A 20,142-nucleotide genomic window follows, 5' to 3' on the forward strand; every position below is an offset into this window, starting at 1 on the left:
AATTGAAGATAACACTTCACTATTTGAAAAATCAAAACCTTCTCTGTATCCCCTTGCCAGCATTGTACCTAAACTATGACACTCTGATTTCACCGGTGACTGATGTTTCAGGGTTAGGTATGGGCAGTTAAACCAAAAAAGATTCCCTATAGCTCATGGATTGTAGATAACTATCTGGGAATTGTAAAACCTCACTTTAAGTTTGTTTGCTCAGGGGATTTTATAGGATATGTATAGTCTTAAGGGAAATGCTTTGGTTTGTCACCATAAAAATTCATTGTTAGTGTGAGTACACACACACACACACACACACTCATACTCCTTATCCATAAATGCTAGTGACAGAGGAGATAGAATGAAAGAAACCAGTTTTGATGGTGATGCTAAGTTGTTTCAGTCCGGCTCTCCCTAGCTAACTGGAGAAAAGAAGGTGGGTATGGAGCAGTGCTCACTACCTGGAAAGCCAGCTTACCACTGATTGATTTTCTTTCTTCTTCTCCTCTTCCCTCGCTCTTCTAAATTATCTCCCAGCAAGAAACTGAAGGTTTTTAGGAATGATATAAAAGTCAGTGATCAAAGAATCTAGGTTAGCCTGTGCAAGATGTCTCACAGCTGTAAGACCAGCATTCAGAAGCTAAGGCCAGAGACTTGAGATTTCAGGGCCAGTTTAGGCTGCTTTGATACACCCTCATCTCCCCAAAAGAGAACAGGAAAGGAAAAGTAGATTTGTACATGCAAGTAATTATTTCCTGAATATAGTAATGTATGAGTTAGGGATATAATGTATGTCTTTGCACTTCTCCAGAATTGTTTTTCAAGAGGCAAACATGTTCCATGACTCTTGCCAGTTGGTACTCCGGGACAGAGAAGCAGAAATAAATACTTCTTCTTCTTTTTCATTGGTGCATATGTTTTCTGGAGGATGTCACTGAAAAGACGCTAATTGCACCTTCATGTGTTAAGTGTTGTTCAGTAAATTTGAAAATTTCTTTTAGTCACATAAACACTTTTTCACAATTGCATTTTAATTTATAAATTGCAGAGGTGACAGTTTAGATAGAATTGGAAGAAAAAATTTAAATTGTCCTTTTATAAAAATGACACCTATAGCTGGAGAGATGACTCAATGGTTAAAACCACTTGCTACTTCTATAGAGGAACTATGTTCAGTTCCCTGAACCCACATGCCAGCTCACAACCCTCTGTAATTCAAGATCCAGGGGGTCTGATCCTCTTTTGGTTTCCACAGATATACCAGGCGCAAAACACCCATAAGCATAAAATAAATATTTTAAAAACTGACTACTAAATATCAGTAGCCTATGTAATCATACATCTTGCCAATAAAAGCCTTCATGCACTGGCAGTAAACCATAAGCATTCTTTTTCTTGCCTGTAGGGAGCTACTAGCTAGTAACAGCCAGCCTGCACTGATTGCTTCCATGTGCCCAGGAGTGAACTTAGCACTATGTGTCCATCATCTTTTTAAATCCCCCAGTAGCCAGGAGTGAACATAGCACTATGTGTCCATCATCTTTTTAAATCCCCCAGTAGCCAGGAGTGAACATAGCACTATGTGTCCATCATCTTTTTAAATCCCCCAGTAGCCAGGAGTGAACATAGCACTATGTGTCCATCATCTTTTTAAATCCCCCAGTAGTACTATGAAATAGTATGAAGTAGGTTTTACTATCCCCGTTTTACAGATAAGGAAAATGAGAAATGAGAGTTTGGGTAACTTGTCCAAAGTCACAGCTAATAAGTGGCAGAACCTGGATGTAAGTGCAGCTAATTTGGCTTAAGAGTTTTTCTCTTAACTTTTATTTTATTGTTTTGGTTTTAGAGACAGGGTTTCTCAGTGTAGCTCTGGCTGTCCTGGCACTCTCTGTAGACCAGGCTGGCCTTGAACTCAGAGATCTGCCTGCTTCTGCCTCCCAAGTGCTGGAATTAAAGGTGCGCACCACCACCCAGCACCATGCTGGCCTGTCTTTACTTTTTTTTTTTTTAATTGGTTGGTTGGTTTTGGTTTTTGGTTTTTGGAGACAGGATTCCTCTGTGAGACAGTCCTGGCTATCTTGGAACTGCTGGATTAAAGGCATATGCCCGGCACCTGTCTTGACATTTTTACCCAACCACATCAAGCTGTCTTTACAAAGCTAAGATTTGTTTTTCTGAGGGGAGCAGGACCCTGACACTTGGCTCTGTTCCTCGTTCTGAAGTCTGGTGCCGTGTGCCCTGACATTCAGATGGTAGATGGAGCAAATACTCTGGTGCTGTTTCTTGGCTCCAGATTTTCTTTGTGGAAAACACTATCCAGCTCTACCCATTCCCAATTTTGATAGCTCTTGTAATTATTTCTGCTCAGATGGTTCCTTTGCTCTTCAGAAGCTGTACATCTTTCTGTGTAGGAACTTTCAGTCTTGATTAAGTGTAATATTAAAGTAAATAAAATTTTAATCAGTAAATGAATAGAACTTACTTGAATTCAGTGTTCAGAACTGTTTTGTGATTGTGTGACTATTGTAGACTAAATGCCATGTGATATCATTGTTAAAATGTTATATTAAGTTTATGATTTGAAATTAGTATTGTTGTAAATTTAACCTTAGTATATAGTATTACTGCCAGAACAAGGTGAATAGTTGGTATTTCTTGTTTCTCCTGATTTATATTTAATATTTACTATTAAGAACAATTGGGGGTATTTGTTTTCTTTACATTGTTTAATATTTATTTATAACTCTTTATATTGTAGGCTCGTTACAGGAAGGAACAAACATTGCTTAAGCAACTGCCTTGCATTCCATTGGTAGAAAATTTGTTGAAGGATGGTACAGACGGCTGTGCATTAGCTGCCCTTATTCATTTTTACTGCCCTGCTGTTGTCCGGTTAGAGGGTAAGTATTCTGAACTGTGGATAGAGGGCAAAAAAAAATTTAAATCAACAATATTGAATAACTAATGAAGGGTTTTTTTTAAAAGGAACATTGAAGTATAATTCTGAGAAAGTTGAAAACTTTTTGTCTAATGATATTATTTATAAATACATTTACTGAGCAGATTTTACGTAATTATGTATTTGTATTGTCAGTAGTTATGAATTGTTCATAGTTAACTCAAAGTCATCCCCTTTTCTGTTTGAAGATATTTGTTTGAAAGAAACCATGTCTTTGGCTGACAGCCTGTATAATCTACAGCTGATTCAGGAATTTTGCCAAGAATACTTAAACCATTGCTGCCATTTCAGCTTGGAAGATATGCTTTATGCTGCTTCATCCATAAAGGTAAATTCAGTCATTCTCCTTTTGCCTTTCGATAAAGTTTAAAAGTCATGGCATCAAGCTGGGGATGCATCTCAGTGGTGCAGTAGGGACCCATCATGAGCAAGGCCCCAGGTTCAGTCTCTTCAAGTACTAGCAATAGAAAGGTGGGGGCAGAAGATAAGGAATTCAAGTCCAGCTTGAGCTTTGTAGTGGGTCTGAGGCCAGTGGAGATAACAGCAGAGAACCTGTCTCTAAAAATAATGAATATAAATAAAAGCTTACAAATTAACTATCAGTAAAGAACTTGTGGGTGGGGGCTGGTCTTTTTTCCTTCCTCTTTAAGCATCCATTGCTAGCTACAAGACTTTTACATTGTAAAGGCAATGTAAACACAAAGTCATGTATAAAATTGATCTGTTGTCTTGGTGTGGCCTGAGTAGTTTATGAACCATTAAATGGTTTTTGATCATAGGTAAATGGAACAAAAAGTGAGAGCCTCCCTTTAAAAGCTGGGTGTGAGTGTATGCTAGTAACCCTGTTATTCTGAAAACTGATGTCAAAGCATGAGTTGGATTCATGCCTGGAGACATAATGAAACATCTATCAAATAAACAGCAAACAAAAACAGTCTTGGAGTTTCATTTTCATGAAGAATTTTTAATTAGAGAACCAAATGAAACACTTTGGTATGCATGTGTGTGTGTGTGTGTGTGTGTGTGTGTGTGTGTGTGTATTTTGGGATGTGTGTATATGTAGCTTTTATGTAGGGTCTGGGGATCCAGCCTTGGGTCCACTGTGCCCTGCTGAGCCATCTTTAGCCTCTTTGGTCGATTTTTAAATCAGATGTCAAAACTCTTTTTGCCCACATTTACTTTGGCTCTTCTGGGTTCGGAGGCTTCCGCATGACTTTCAGGATTGTTTTTTCTAGTTCTGTAAGGAGTGTCATTGGAACTTTAATAAGGTTTACATTGAATCTGTAGATCACTTCAGTAATTTGGCCATTGTAACAATGTGATAATTTTGTCACTCCATGTCCTACTTCAGTTTCAAAGCCTTAGGAATAAGTGATCTTATAATATGTTTAGTTTAACTTAGAAGTTTGGCTCAGAGGTAACAATTTTCTGTTGAGTCTAGTCAGAGTTCCAGTGCTAATCCTACTTGGAAGTGCTAAAGAGCTCTCCTGACTATGCTAGTGCCTTACACTTAGAATTCTTATTCTCTAGTATCTCCTGTTTTTCCTTTGTCCATTTCAGGATCTCCAAAAGGCAGAAGATAGAGCCAATGATAAAATCATTTCCAAATGAGGCACTAGTCCCCGTGACTCAAATGGTACTCACTCCTTACTCTGACACATCAAAAGAGAAACCTTGATTAATCAATTCTGAAGGTTCACTACACCATTATTTCCTGTATATCTTCCTAATGACTTTTCTATAAAATATAAGCGCTACTTCTGTAATATGAGATGGAAAGTTGTCATACACCTAAGATCTATATTTGTTTTAAAATTGCTATAGATTTTGGTAGTGTTCCTTCCTGTCCATTTTGGAGAACAGAATATAGACTTTCAATAAACCAAATAATCCTGATATTTAGATCATTTTGAGCATGATGCAAATATAAAAACATTTCCTTAAGTCAACTTACTTATTTAAACTAAATAATTGTCAACAAAATGTCTTTGTTTATGCTCTGCATTCTTTGCTTAATTATCACAATTACAAGTTTGAATTTAGCATACTATTTTAAGGCTCTGAACTCTAGGGAGTTGCTTGGCTCATGTTGCTGGCACCTCATTTTCACTTTAACTTTTAATAGTGGTGTTTAGGAATGTATGGGAAATGAGCACTGCTTTTTCTTCTTGTAGAAGTACAAACTGGGATGTGGCTGCTTTAGAGAACTGTGGGCATTGCCTGGGCAAGTTCCTGTACTGGATCCTAAACACCACCCAAAAGGCATTGAAGGGTCAGGCTGTGTCCTAGTTGGAGACTAGCTCCTCTGCAGTGTATTTGATAGACTATTTTTTTTTTTTAAGGGATAGTCCCTGTTGAAAGGCACATAAAGGACTGCTTCTGATGTTGAAAAGTTAGAAATGATCCATTTTAGTAGAGGCATAAATTTAAATGTTTTGTAGTATAATTGACCCATTTAAAGGAAGGTAGTTGAGAGTTTTGTTGTTTTTTGCTGAAACAGAAAGCTCCAGAAGACAATTGTTAAGTAAGGGTAAAGTCAACAAGAATACTATAACTGTGTGTGTGTGTGTGTGTGTGTGTGTGTGTGTGTGTGTGTGTGTGTGTGTGTGTGTGTATTTTAAACCTTTCTCCTCTTTTTTCTCCCCCTTCAGGGCTAGGGATCAAACTCAGAACCACAGACACATTATTCCCTAAACAATTCAGTGTAGTAACTATTTATATATTATAGTAACTACTAGTATGTAATATAGAGGTGATATTAACTCTCCTATGGGAGCTGGAGAGATGGCTCAGCTGGTAAAAACTCATACTACTAAGCCTGACACCCTGAATTTGATCCCCAGGACTCACCTTGTGGAGAGAGAAAGCCAACTCCTCCCATGGCAGAGTACATAGGTTCTATGTGTATACTGCACGATCTTACATAAGGGGCTTAAACGTCTTTAAATCTTTGGTATCTATATGAAGTTCTAGAACCAACTTTTATGTAGATTCACAAAAGGGGTCTTTAGGATAAATATAAAACAGAAGTAATTCCTTCTGAATGTGGTACTGGATATGGGAGAAGGCGTTAAGCTTCACTGGACTTCTTCATTTTATATAATCTGTGTTGTTTTCACTGTTTAAGTATGTAGATGTATCTGACCTTCTTGACTAAAAGAAGTAGGGGTTGAAGATATAGCTCAGAGGTTAAAAGCATCTACTACTCTTCCAGAGGACCTGAGTTCAGTTCCTAGTACCCCTGGCTCACAACTTCCCGTAACTTCTGACACCATATTCTGGTTTCCACAGGCGTCTGTGCTCACATGCATGAACCACATGCAGACACATGCTACATATATTTAAATGTAGGTCAGGTGTGGTGATGGATACCTTTAACCCCTTCTTCACACGGAAAGTACAGACAGGCTGATCTTCATAAAGAGTTACAGGCCAGCCAGGACTACATAGTGACGTTCTGTCTCAATGTAAACTGGGGAAAGATGATTTTAAATTAATGTTGTACCATTTCTGGAATTTGTCATTTAACCATAATTTTATAATGAAATAATCTCCAGTTTAGTTACCAGAAAAATTTCTTCCTGCTCTGCCATCTTGTGGCCAATTTTTGCCATTATGTTATTAGGACAATTCATAACAAGGTCCTTAAAAATAAATACTGCTTTTCTGTGGACAGATAACTACTGCATATATAAGAGGCTTTTTTTTTTCTTTTTCTTTTTCAGAAGATAAAGTCAGCTCCTAGTTAACTGTGCTAGCAGGGCAGAACCTAGCCCCAGTACTTAACAAAGTTTATCCCTTGGTTTTAGGAGATATATGGTAAAGATTATTTAAAAAGGTATAGGTATAATGATATTTTGTGTGTGTGTGTGTGTGTGTGTGTGTGTGTGTGTGTGTGTGTGTGTGTACTTTAAATAATAAGATAAAATTTTAAAAAGGAAGGAAGGGCTCTGACACACATTATGAGACAGGGGTCCAAAGGTCCTGTTGAGTTCGTTTTCTGTTAGCTGTCTATGGCTAGGCATGCAGCCTACCCTTAAGAGTGATTTGTTTTCCCAATGAGACTTCCTTGGAGAAAACTAAATTTTCATCTGTAAGTGGTTATCTTACAAGACAGAGCTTCTGGGTTAGGAATGGGAATGTGCCCACTTCTTTGAGCTCCAGGACCCCAACTGGCGCAGACCTGTGCAGGCCCTGTGCATCCTATCTCAGTCTGTGAGTTCATGTGTGTGTCAGTCATACTGATGCAGGGAGTCTTGTTGTGGTGTCTCTGTCTGCTCTGGCTCTTACACTCTTTCTCCACCTCCTCTTCTGTGGGGTTCCCCGAGGGAGAGATTTGATAGAGACATCCCTCTTAGGGATGGGTGTTCTAAGGTCTCTCTCTCTCTGCTTAGTGCCTGGCTGGGGGTCTCTGGAATAGAAATGCCCCCGGTAGATAAACTGGAATAAGATCACTTTATGGAGAGGATCGCTGTTTCAGTTTTGGCCTTTGAGATTTATAAAGGCAAATGCTCTGTGGACCATTTTGTATGTAAGTGCAGTCAGTGTGCTAGGGTTCACTCAGCAGTGGATGGACAAAGAGAAGAAAAGTCCGGAGCATTGTAGTTCTGAGAGTCAGTAAAGTGAAGTTCAGGGTCACCGGAACCAGTAGAGTTCTGGGGAGTGATGGTTCAGCATGAGACTACAGTGCTCGAGGCCATAGGAAGGGAAGAAGCACGGGATTAGTTTGAGCCTTTCCTTAAGGAACTTCATTAGATGGTAAGAACGGAGGGTGAAGAGAAATAGGACGTGGTGATTACTGAGAGGTCTTACGTTTCAGTGGAAGAGAGTTAAAGGAAGGCCGAGTAATAAATACAATTAGAAATGCAAAGCTGTGAGAAGGCAAGGTGTTGTCCAAGCCACAGTTTTAAAAGAAGGTACAAATTTTCATAGCTTCAAATGATTTTAAGCATCTGAATATCCTGGAAATTTACAATGAAAACAAATACTGAGAGTAAGGTAGAAAAACTACCTTTTCTATTTGTCTTTTGCTCTGTCACCCTCCACAATGCCTCGTGCCCCTACTTTCAAGTCCAGTGAGATGTTTAGGGAAAGTATCAGAGATGTCCCTTTCATTACCTTTTCTCCCAGTAATCTTCATTTTATTAAGTGGCAGTAACAGTTGCTCAAACAGAGACCTTGGAGACATCTTTGACTCTTTTGCTTTTTTTTGCCCTCTAAGATGGCAGGTGACTATGTGAACATTACCAGCTTAAATATGACAAAAATCCAGGTGATGAAATCCAAGGAACTATGTTTATGTATGTATCTAAAGAAGTATGTTTGGTGCCTTGAGCATTGTTCAAAATTAGCAGATAAGCAGAAGGCAAGACATCAGAAAACACCCCATATTTCCAGAGATAATAGACACAATGAGGAAAACAGGTTTTGTATAGTGCTACTTTTAGAAATATATTAAATACCTAAAATTGAAATTATCTTTCGTATGTATTTTAACGTATAAACCTTATTATTCTAGTACAGTAGGGGCACATCTAAATGACACTGCTCAGTTTTCAAAACTCTGTCTCAGAAAAACAAAGAAAAAATAAAAACCCAAACCATATATATGTATGTGTATAAGTAGTTACATATTATATGTGTAGTCCTTTAGAAGTATGCTTTTGAGAATTCCTTTAAGCTATTTAAAGAATTATTTGTGTTTTCAAGTATAAATATAAAAGATTGTTATCATTAATGTTTTCAAACTTAGAAGGATGCATTAAATGATAAAGACAATGTTTTTATACATTTCAAGATTATTTTAATCATATTAATCTGTAGGGTTGATATCACTCAGCATGTGAATTACTATTGAATTCAGCATTATCAAATATGGATACAATATTTAAATTACATATTTAATTACTTTTCAAAAAATTCTTTTTTTAATGGAAAATGCTCTTTATGCTATTTGTATTTACACTGAAAGAAAAGGACATTTGTTATCTCAGAGTTCTACATAGCTAGAGATAGTGATGCCTGAGAGATTTGCTGTAACCTATAAAACAAAGTATCAGAGATCTGAATGTGTGTTTACAGGTGCTAAACTTTGTACACCAGGTTTAATACAGCATAGTGAATATTTTTAACAGTGAATGAGTAGAATTCAAATCTGTATTTGAGAGGATAAAGCATATGTGTTTATCACTGTGGCTGATTTGACTTAGGGCTTCTTTTAATTTTCTTAACTCTCTTATATAGAGTAATTATTTGGTGTTCATGGCAGAACTCTTCTGGTGGTTTGAAGTTGTGAAGCCATCATTTGTACAGCCACGTGTTGTTCGTCCACAAGGAGGTAATCAATCTTTGTAATCTTTATATATCTCATCTGGTTATTCTTTTAGATAGAAGCTTGTTGTTATTTTAGATTCCAGCTGTTATCCTTAATAAGAGTCTAAATGTTTTATTAGTTACGGCACCAAATTATCTTCAAGAAACTGAAAACATTCCCTGTATTTGACATCTCATGGTATGGAACTTTTAGTGTTAACTGGGTGCTGTATACTTCTTGCTTTCTTTTGTTCCTATCCATAGTTTTTATTTCCTATTAGATTCTTCATTTTTAACAGTATCTTACCCAAACTCCACTCACATTAGGACTTGACCTAATTGATTTTTGTTAAACCATAAAATACTTTGTAGATATATTTTTTAAATTAGTAGCCTTTGTTATTACAGTGTAATTATGATAAAATTAAAAGAAATAAGAGTGCTGTTGTAAAGACTGAATTGCTGGCAGAGGCTGGGAACCCAGCTTAGTGGTGGAGTACTTGCCCAGCTTGCACACAGCCTTGGGTTCAAGCTTCATCACTGTCAGAAAGCAAAAAAAACAAAAAAACAAAAAAACAAAAAAGAATTCCTTCTGGATTTTTTTTTTTTCTAGCACAAATGCCATGTTTAGCACAGTAAAACTGGCTTTTATTTTCAAGTCAAACACATACTCCTACAAGGGAAAAATGATTCTAAGTTTAGCATTTCTTCTAAGCTTAGAACTTTATTCCAGCAAAAATTATGGGGCTACTTCTTCCTGCTACAGTGGCTCCTGTACCCAGTACAAAATGTGATTGCTCTGTTTCCTGGCTACTTAGCAGCTTTCCTTGGCTCAACTTCCTTTTTCTAATTGCTGTAGTTAACCTCTACCTTCCCAGAGATAAAAAGGAGGAAAAAAGTTTAGGAACAAAGCGGAGTGAGGGTCTAATCACTAAAGAAAGGCACATCATTCTGGTGGGTCTGAGCTTACTTTATAAAGTTTGCTGATCTCGGGAAGAGTCTGTGCAGTATGAGATCATTTGTATTCTATCTATCCTGGTGTCTCAATACCACTTAAACCAGATTCTGAATACTGAACAGTAGATAATAAATAGTACCTTGAAGGAAGTTGAGATCCTTAAGGCCATTCATGAGGATCTCTTACCTTTAATAATTGTCATAACCAGTATGTATACATTATTTTGCAATTAGTGTGACTTTTTACTTGCACTTTTTGTGATTTCATCTGTGAAGCCCAGCACTCAAAAAACAAAGCTTTTGCATTAAACATCAGTCAAAACCAAGTTGTTTCCCCCTAGAATTACTTACAAGTATGGAAGCTAGATATAGTGGGGTTTTTTTTCCAGTGAAATTCTGTCTTTAATTAACTACCAAATTACCAGCTATTTCATAAAAACCAAAACTGAAACTGACCTGGTGTGTGTAAAATTTCATGAAAACTTTCACAAGATTAAGTACTCAGGTTTGACCTTGTTTTGAATGCATTTATTTTATGGTACTTCCTCCCATTAGCCTTAAGTGAAATTTTAAAAGTCAGATTATATCAAGAAATTCTTTTGACCCATGGAAATGATTTAAGGGTACATTTCTGTTATAAGGAGTTATTTCAAGAGAACCAGGGCAGTTCTGGGGTCCTAGGCTTGATCCCCAGCACAGAGTGGGTGGGGAGAGAACCATGACTACTCTGTAAGTATGAGGAAAATATAAAGTAAAATTTAAATGATTACTAAGGCTCAGAATGTCTGAAACAGTGTTCAAAATAAATTGAACATACAGTTTTGAAGTTTTATCCTTTATTCCAGCTGAACCTGTGAAAGATGTGCCATCAGTCCCTGTCTTGAATGCTGCCAAAAGAAACATCATGGATAATTCATCTAGTTCTGACTTCACCTCAAGGTAGAGTCCACAATGTCTTCACCATTTCCATGTTAATTTCTAATGAAATCAGATCATATTTTGACATTAAAAATAGGTTTTTTAGTTTTGTAGTTGGATTTATAAATTAAGTTACAATTACCTTCTCTTACTACAGCCTATTTTAATTTAAAAGTTATTGAAATTTATATTTAAATGGGTATTTCATAAATTGAGAGAAATGATTCTAAGTTCTGAATAAAAAACCTAAAATTAAACCTGTGCTACATTATTCCTACAATTGAGACTTATTTAATAGTATAACTGGAAAAATATCTGATAAGTGATTCTTAGGCCTCAGGGAACTTTTAAAATTATGTCTGAATTTTTACTTCTTAACTGCATTTATTTATGAATGAGCCCATATGATTGGTTAATAATTTGTAAGGTCAGTTCACTCCTTCTGGGGAGCAAAAAAGTACCTTTACTTGCTGAGCTATCTTATCTTGCTAGCCCTGGATTTTTTTATTTTCCTATTATTAAAAAAACAAAAAACAAAAAAAAAAACCAAAAAAACACCCAAAACTTTGAAACAGGTCTCCCCCACTTATACTAGTTATTGTTGTAGTTGTTGTTGTTGTTGCTGTGTTAAAACACCATGGCCAAAAGCAATTGAAGGAAGAGTTTATTTTGGCTATGGTTCCCAAAGGGGAGTCCAGAATGGGGGAGGCATGGCAACAGGTAGCCAGAGCAAGAAGCATAAGGCTGTCATCCTCAACTGCAAACACAAAGCAGAAAGAGTAAACTACAGGTGGTGAAGGGCTTCCAGCCCGCAAAGCCCACCCCAGTGACGCACTTCCTCCAGCAAGACTGCCCTCCTGGAAATCCCAAAGCCTCCCTGACTGCAGCTGGGGCCCCAACTATTCAGATGTCAGTGGGAGCCTTCTTTCTTTTTCTCATTCAAGTCACCTGTCACACACAACAAACCAAACTTTGTTTTCTAGTTACCTAATTCTTGAGAAGTAGCAATTAAATAAATATGACATTGAATCTTTATTGCATGCTGTAGTCTTTAACATAGGAGTAAAGAGTGTAAATAAATAAATAAATAAAAGAAAGTAAAGAGTGTCCTAATTAATATTAGGATATCCTGACTACTAACCCACATATCTGATAAAGTCATTTGTTAGTTTAAAATTTTTCTTCCTTTATGTATTTGGTTTTTCTCTGTGTAACCCTGGCTCTGTAGACCAGGCTGGTCTTGAACTCAGGGATCCTCTGCCTCCTGAGTGCTGGGATTAAAGGTGTGCGCCACCACTTCTAACAGCGAAAAAAAATTTTAGGCAGAATCTATAAGTTGCCTTCCCTCCCTCTCTCCCTCCCTCCCTCCCTCCCTCCCTCCCTTCCTTTCCTTTCCTCCCTCCTTCCGTCTTTTTTTTTTTTTTTTTTGAAAGGGTCGTATTATATAGCTCTGGCTGTCCTGGGACCCTGTAGACCAGGCTCCCACTGATTCACAGAGGTGCCCTGCCCCTGCCCCTGCCCCTGCCCCTGCCTCCCGTGTGCTGAGATGAGTAGTGTGTACCCCTACACCCAGCCTTACCTTTTCATTTGTGTTTATTGCAGCTTGGCATTTATATTAACTTTAGACTCCCTAACCAATCTTATTCTGTGCTTTGTGGGGTTCTGGAAAGTCAAGGAGATCTATTAAAAATACATTTTAAAAAGGGATGGGCAAAACCTTCAAAGTAGTCTTTGTATTAATTCTTGGCCTAATTATATAAAAATAAAAACTTATTCTGAAGCTGCTACTTACTGTCATGTAAGAAGCTTTTGTCAAGTGTGTGTTCATGAACTTTCAGAGTTTGCCTGACTTAGAGTGCCCCATTTCCTCTGTATTTCCTATCTTTGTGAGCTTCCTGGTGTCTGTAATGCATTTCTTCAAAACTAAAGAGGTTTCCTCTCCTTAGCCTCCAGCTTACTGCTGTGAATCTTTTTGCTACTCATTAAGTTTCTATTCTGTACCTGGCTCACAATTTAGTGCAGAAGGGTTAAGTTATAAAGTACTATTGATCTAGTGTTGGGGATATCACTCAGGTATAGAATGCTTGCTTGGTGTGTGCAAGGGTTCGACCTCCAGCACCTAAGAAAAGGAAGAAAGGAACAGGTATGTGTGTAGCTTCATCTAGGGACTGCTGTGTATTTTTCCCTAAGGGTGTCTTTCCAAACATAGTTTCCCCGAAGCTTTGCTGATTGACTACATTTCTTTCCTTGAAAGTGTAGAAGATATTCACATTCTGGGTCATCATTCCCATGCTCTGTCTACTTCCATTCAAAAGTGAACAGTGAAGCTTCGAGATTAGATTATTTGGTCATGATCAGGACCGGTATCTGAGTGAACAGTGCCCTGTGTCTCTGACCCTGGGAAAATGAAGCTTGGGTCCTGTGGAGACTCATCTCTTTTATGTTAGATACGCCAGGAACTACTTTTTCTCTCTTTTCTAGGAGAACCCTGATAACCCAGGTAGATTTTAAATCCTTCCCCTTGAGGAGTTGCTGTCTACTGTCATCCTAGGCTTCTAGGCACTCTACTTCCATAAGTCTCCACATGATCCTTCATAGAATTTTTTAATGACTTACTTTTACTTTATGTGCATTGATGTTTTGACTGCATGTGTGTCTGTGTGAAGGTTTTGGATCCTCTAGAATGGGAGTTACAGACAGTTGTGAGCTGTCATGTGGATGCTAGGAACTGAACCCTGGTCCTCTGAAAGAGCAACCAGTGTTCTTAACCGCTGAGCCATCTCTCCAACCACACTTCCTAGAACTTTCGAGTAGGGATTGGATCATTTTCCCTCTCCCTGGGAATAATGTGGACCTATGTACAGGTGTTACTACACCTAGAAAAAAGGCCTTATAAGTAAAATGAAGGCAGGCACAGCAAAAGGCAGGCCCAGCAGGTGCCCCACCTCCTAGACTCCTAGCTGACTCAGGAGTGTACAACACCAAACCCTCTGTGAGAGTTTCAAAATGAGACAGTTAACCAGCTTTTTATCATTGTAGCCATTATTTGGGGAAGAAGAAAAGAATAAACACTTTTGTTTGTTTGTTTGTTTTTCTAGACAGGGTTTCTCTGTGTAGCTTTGGAGCCTATCCTGGGACTCACTCACCAGGCTGGCCTTGAACTCACAGAGATCCTCCTGCCTCTGCCTCCCGAGTGCTGGGATTAAAGGCGTGCACCACCAACGCCTGGCACAAATGAACACATTTTAATATAACCAGTTTCCTTGTATTCAGGATTAGCTTCTCTGGTATATATAAGCTGTGGAACATATTTAGGAGGAGGGATATCACAGACATGCTTGGAAACTGTCTGTGTCTATTGACAGTCCTAACAAGTGACTACAAATAAACTGAGCGGACAAGCTGCACATACTAGAGAGAAAGATTCAGAGACCCCAGAGTGCATTTGTTTTGGACAGATAATTCTTCAGTATTGCTGCACTCTATCAGAGCTCATTGATTAAGCACAGCATTGATCCTGACTCTGAATCTGCTGGCTTGTTCAGAGTCTGAGTTTATATGAGTTCAAAGACGGTGTGATTGAGTGAGTGGAGATGCTGCCTCTCATCCCTGACTTCCAGCACCTGGGGATGGGATGTGTACCTTCACTTGATGCCAGCAGAACATGGCAGATAAAAACTCCAAAAGAGGACTAAGAGTGTATCTTGGTTGAACCAGTTATCACTGTCACTTGAGAAGACAGTGTTTATTGTCAGTTCCCTGTGTTTATTGAAACAGAGCAGAGTTGGGTGAGAGGTAACAGGAAAGCCTCATGTCTTTATGAAGAAGGCTTCAAGGTGGAGCTCACTGTCATTGGGGTTGGAGGTCTAGAGACCCAGGCTATGCTGAGAGGCTTGGCAGGGTCTTCTGTGGGATTTTACTGTACAGAAGGTTTTAGACATTTAGATTTCCCTAAAATACTGTAAATTAATGGGTTTCATTTAACTTGTTTCTTTAAATTTTTTTATAAAAGTGTGTGTGTATAAAGAGAAGTGTGTGTGTGTGTGTGTGTATGTATATGTGTGTGTGTATATATATATATATATATATATATATATATATATATATAATGCAGTGCATTGAGAAGGAGCTATATTTACAGTCTCATCATTTGCCTTTTAGATATGCACGTCCCCAAGCTCGTTCTTCAGCCTCAGGTAATGTATTGAAAAGGCTTATGAGGAAAATGCTATTTTAAGTAGGCTAACTGGAAAATAAGTGAGAATAAATATAAACATCTTCTTCTGAAAAATGTCTGTTATGTACATGAAGGGTGGTCTGTAGCTCCACATGCCCCCTCCGTTTGTGGTATTAGGGACCTCAGATGTCACATGCTAGGCAAGTGCAGTACCAGTGAGCTGCCTCCCTGTGCTTGCTTTTCTTTTGTTTTGGAGACAAGTCTTATATAGCCCAGACTGGCCACAAACTCCTTATGTGGCTAAAGATGACCATGAACGTCTGATGTTCCTGCCTTGATCTGTGAGTGCTAGGGATATAGGTGTGCACCAGGATGTCCTCATAATAGGGGTGTGCCACCGTGCCCTGTTTTTATTTTTCTTGAGGTCTCTATATATTACCCAAATTAGTCTTGAACTACTAACCCTCCTGCCGAAATCTCCTAGTATTACTGTTGTGAGCCTCTCCCGAGTCTATGTATGTATGTGTTTGCTTGGTTTGTACAAAATAAAATTCTTTACATGTGTATACTTACTTGTCAGGGAGGTAGTTTACTGGGGATTAAACCCAGAGCCTCTCATGCTAGTTAGTTGTTAGCTGTGAACCACACACTCCTCCCCTAAGCTGTATTGTTGGTGCTGAGGTTCCCCTTTCTAGTGCCTTGAAGTAACTCTCAAACATGTCAAATGTGTGTTTTCAATGTGTTTTCCTTTCTTGCATTTGAAGGAGGAATTAGAAGGTCTTCATCTATGTCTTATGTTGATGGCTTCATAGGAACATGGCCTAAAGAGAAAAGGTAAGCAGTTATTAGTGCAGTCACGCTACCAGAAATGCTGGTTTTACCTCACTCTGCTTTTTTGTTGTTGTTATTAGCCAATCTGTCAAATCAAAATTTTAATTAGGACTTAACTTTGAAAAGGGTAACTTAGGGGTATGATAGAGGTCAAAGAGACTAAGTTAAAAGGTAGTAAAATGGTCCAATCTTACCTTGAGGTCAATAAGATTTCAAAAGATGCAAGAAGGGCATAGACTTTCAAATAATTGTTGAATGCTATTTTAAAATCATTTGTTTCCTGCAGTTTCTTAAACATTTTGTCTTTACATCTTTTTTAGAACATCAGTGCATGGTGTTTCATTTGATATTTCTTTCGATAAAGAAGACAGTGCGCAGAGTTCCACTCCAAACCGAGGGATCATCCGCTCTGTTAGTAATGAAGGGCTTACTCTCAACAACAGCCGTGCATCCAGACACATCAGGAAAAACTTGTCCTTCAAGCCCGTGAATGGAGAAGAAGACGAAGATGAAGAAGAAGAAGGCATTGAAGAAGAACTTCACGTAGACCCTCATACTGACCTCAAGTCTTACATGCCTCTTAATACAAATGAACTAAATTCTAACGAGAGTGCTCACTACAGGCTTCCTAATGGGGCTTTACAAAATAGAGTGCTTCTAGATGAGTTTGGCAATCAGATCGAGACACCAAGCATTGAAGAAGCATTACAAATAATTCATGACACTGAAAAAACTCCTCATACACCTCGGCCAGATCAAATTGCTAATGGCTTCTTCCTTCATAGTCAGGATCTGAGCATCCTAAACTCAAATATCAAGCTAAATCAATCTAGTCCTGATAATGTAACTGATACAAAAGGTGCCTTGAGTCCCATAACAGACACTACAGAAGTGGACACGGGCATTCATGTTCCTTCAGAGGACATTCCGGAAACAATGGACGAAGACTCTTCCTTGAGAGATTACACTGTTAGCTTAGACTCTGACATGGATGACGCGTCTAAATTTCTTCAAGACTATGATATAAGAGCCAGCAACCCCAGAGAAGCCCTGAGCCCTTGCCCAAGTACCATCAGCACTAAGTCTCAGCCAGGGAGCAGTGCTTCCTCTAGCTCTGGAGTGAAGATGACCAGCTTTGCTGAGCAGAAGTTCAGGAAGCTCAATCATACTGACGGGAAAAGCAGTGGGAGCAGTTCTCAAAAAACTACACCAGAGGGCTCTGAACTTAATATCCCTCATGTAGTTTCCTGGGCACAGATTCCAGAAGAAACAGGCATTGCCCAGGGGCGGGACACCACCCAGCTGTTGGCCTCTGAAGTGGTGCAGCTTAGGATGAGACTAGAAGAAAAGAGACGTGCTATAGAAGCCCAGAAGAAGAAGATGGAAGCCGCTTTCACTAGGCAGAGGCAGAAAATGGGAAGGACAGCGTTCCTAACCGTAGTGAAAAAGAAAGGGGATGGGATTTCCCCTCTTCGAGAAGAAGCAGCGGGTGCAGAGGATGAGAAAGTGTATACTGACCGAACAAAAGAAAAGGAATCACAGAAGATGGATGGACAAAGGAGCAAGTCTCTAGCAGACATAAAGGAGAGCATGGAGAATCCTCAGGGAAAATGGCTGAAGTCTCCAACCACGCCTGTGGATCCCGAGAAGCAGTGGAACCTGGCAAGTCCTTCAGAAGAGAATTTAAATGAAGGAGAAATTTTAGAATATACCAAGTCCATTGAAAAGCTAAATTCATCCCTGCATTTTCTACAGCAAGAAATGCAACGCCTGTCCCTTCAGCAAGAGATGTTAATGCAGATGAGAGAGCAGCAGTCTTGGGTGATTTCGCCTCCACAACCCTCTCCACAGAAGCAGATCCGTGATTTTAAGCCTAGACAGGCAGGCCTGTCATCAGCTGCTGCTCCCTTCTCCTCTGACTCCCCACGCCCCACTCATCCGTCTCCACAGTCTTCCAACAGGAAAAGTGCATCTTTTTCTGTTAAAAATCAAAGGACTCCAAGGCCAAATGAATTAAAAATAACTCCTTTGAATCGAACCTTGACGCCTCCTCGGTCTGTGGATAGTCTCCCTCGGTTAAGGAGGTTTTCACCCAGTCAGGTCCCCATTCAGACACGGTCATTTGTATGTTTTGGTGATGATGGAGAGCCTCAATTAAAAGAGCCCAAACCAAAAGAGATTAAAAAGGAGCCATCCGAGTGCAAAGGAACGTTGGAACCATGTGACCGTAATCCTGGGGAGAAGGAGATTAAACCTGTTGAGTCAACAGTTTCTGAAGTCTTATCACAGCCCATCACAGAGACGGTGTGTGTGACACCAAATGAGGACCAGTTGAGCCAGCCCACAGATCCACCTCCTAAACCTGTTTTCCCACCCAGCGCTCCTAAAAATGTCAATCTCATTGAAGTTTCTCTGTCAGATTTGAAGCCCCCTGAAAAGGCTGATGTATCTGTTGAAAACTATGGTGGAGAGAGCGATAAAGAACAATGTGACGATGACCAGAAAGTATGCTGTGGATTCTTTTTTAAGGTAACGATAACCAATCCAGATAGTTTGGAGCATCCTCTTAGCATGGGTACCTGCATGTTTTCTGAGTTGATATATTTACTTCTTCAGAAACAATCTCTTTAGTACAAGTGAGCCATTGCTCCCGGAACGTGTCTAGGCAAACCCTGCCTTGTCCTATAGAAGTACCAAGGCACACCATGGTTCCTGCAACCGTAGTCCAGTGTGGACTTGAGCTGCAGTCCTCTACCACAGTCATGAATGCATGCATTTAAATTATGTTATATGGTTCCCTACCTCCCCTTCTCACTTTTATCAAAGCCCTTTTAAGAATTCACCTATTCCCAGTTGGTAAAAGTACTCATATTGCATCGTATATAAATATATTTTAAGGTTTTAGCATTTTTTATTCATAATATCTTTTGAGTTTTACAAACTTATCAGATATGGACCAGGCAAAGTCAAACATTTGTAAAAATATGTAGTAGTTTGATATTATCATTAAGATACAGGTCTCTTTTTCAGGGAACCAAAGCCAAGGCCTTGCATGCTGGGCAGAACTTTGCCACCAGCTATACTGTCCGCCCCTGAAAAGACTCCTTTAAAGACAGTTTGAAGAAAGATGGATACAGTCCATGGTGTTACCTAATTATACTGTCTCGTAGACCATAGTTTGTTTTCTGTAACTGGAAATGTGTGTTTCAGATTTCTTGTTAAGACAGGTGATCTCTAATCTTGTATCTGTACAGATTAGGAATATAAATCTTAATCTTATTATTGCTGTTAGGTAACAGTAGTCAGATAGTACTTCAGCCAGATAAATGACAGAGCCTAGACAGTATGATTTCTTGATCGTAAAGATCTCAGAATTTATAAATAAAACCTTAGTAATATTAAAGGTTTTTTTCCTCCTCAATCATCCATTTTCTTCATCTTTGTAGTTTCCTAAATTACCACATGGAAGGTTATGTTTTTCACAGTTAGAAACATGTGCCGTTCATACTTCTTTCTTTCATGAACTGTTACCTCTGACCCTGTAAAGCTGCACAGGGCAGGCGTCACTAGAAAAACAGACCCGGCAGCACAGCTTAAGAATTTAAGATTTAGGTGAAGTGTGCAGTAGCAAATGGGAAGAAACATCACTGTGAGGCTGTGGTAGTTTTAATGTTGTGATTATTTTAAATTTTATCTCAGGATGTTCGTCCTTTAGGCCTCTCTCAGCATTTAGAAATTTGGATATAAGTCATGTTTTGTCTCTTAATCATGTAAAACTACCGCTTTTTGGTTTTTTTTTTGTTTTGTTTTTTAATGGACTGCTACTATAGATATTAACACAGCAAAGTTTTATGTGCAAGGTTAAAGTCTTTTGGTACCTTTGTTCCTTGCCCAGAAAGGAAAATGGGACAGAAGGATCTTCAACATGAGCTAGGCATCCGTCCGTACCTTCATTTCTTTTCCATCCTGTTCATTTCATGTCCTCACTGCC

The 20,142-nt window shown here is 38.9% G+C and overlaps 1 protein-coding gene across 2 annotated transcripts in view; it reads left to right on the forward strand.

Moving 5' to 3' along the window:
• Camsap2 (calmodulin regulated spectrin associated protein family member 2) overlaps window positions 1-20,142 on the forward strand; it is an 88,816-nt gene that overhangs the window by 57,370 nt on the left and 11,304 nt on the right. For both annotated transcript variants that reach the window (XM_027417480.2, XM_027417481.2), the window contains 7 exons: window positions 2,756-2,897; window positions 3,145-3,284; window positions 9,200-9,293; window positions 11,071-11,164; window positions 15,305-15,339; window positions 16,085-16,154; window positions 16,472-18,680. In XM_027417480.2, the coding sequence (XP_027273281.1) occupies window positions 2,756-2,897; window positions 3,145-3,284; window positions 9,200-9,293; window positions 11,071-11,164; window positions 15,305-15,339; window positions 16,085-16,154; window positions 16,472-18,680 (2,784 nt within the window). The remainder of the gene's footprint in view (window positions 1-2,755; window positions 2,898-3,144; window positions 3,285-9,199; window positions 9,294-11,070; window positions 11,165-15,304; window positions 15,340-16,084; window positions 16,155-16,471; window positions 18,681-20,142) is intronic.

Source organism: Cricetulus griseus, chromosome 5 (assembly GCF_003668045.3).
Source record: "Cricetulus griseus strain 17A/GY chromosome 5, alternate assembly CriGri-PICRH-1.0, whole genome shotgun sequence".
Taxonomy (NCBI): Eukaryota; Metazoa; Chordata; class Mammalia; order Rodentia; family Cricetidae; genus Cricetulus; species Cricetulus griseus.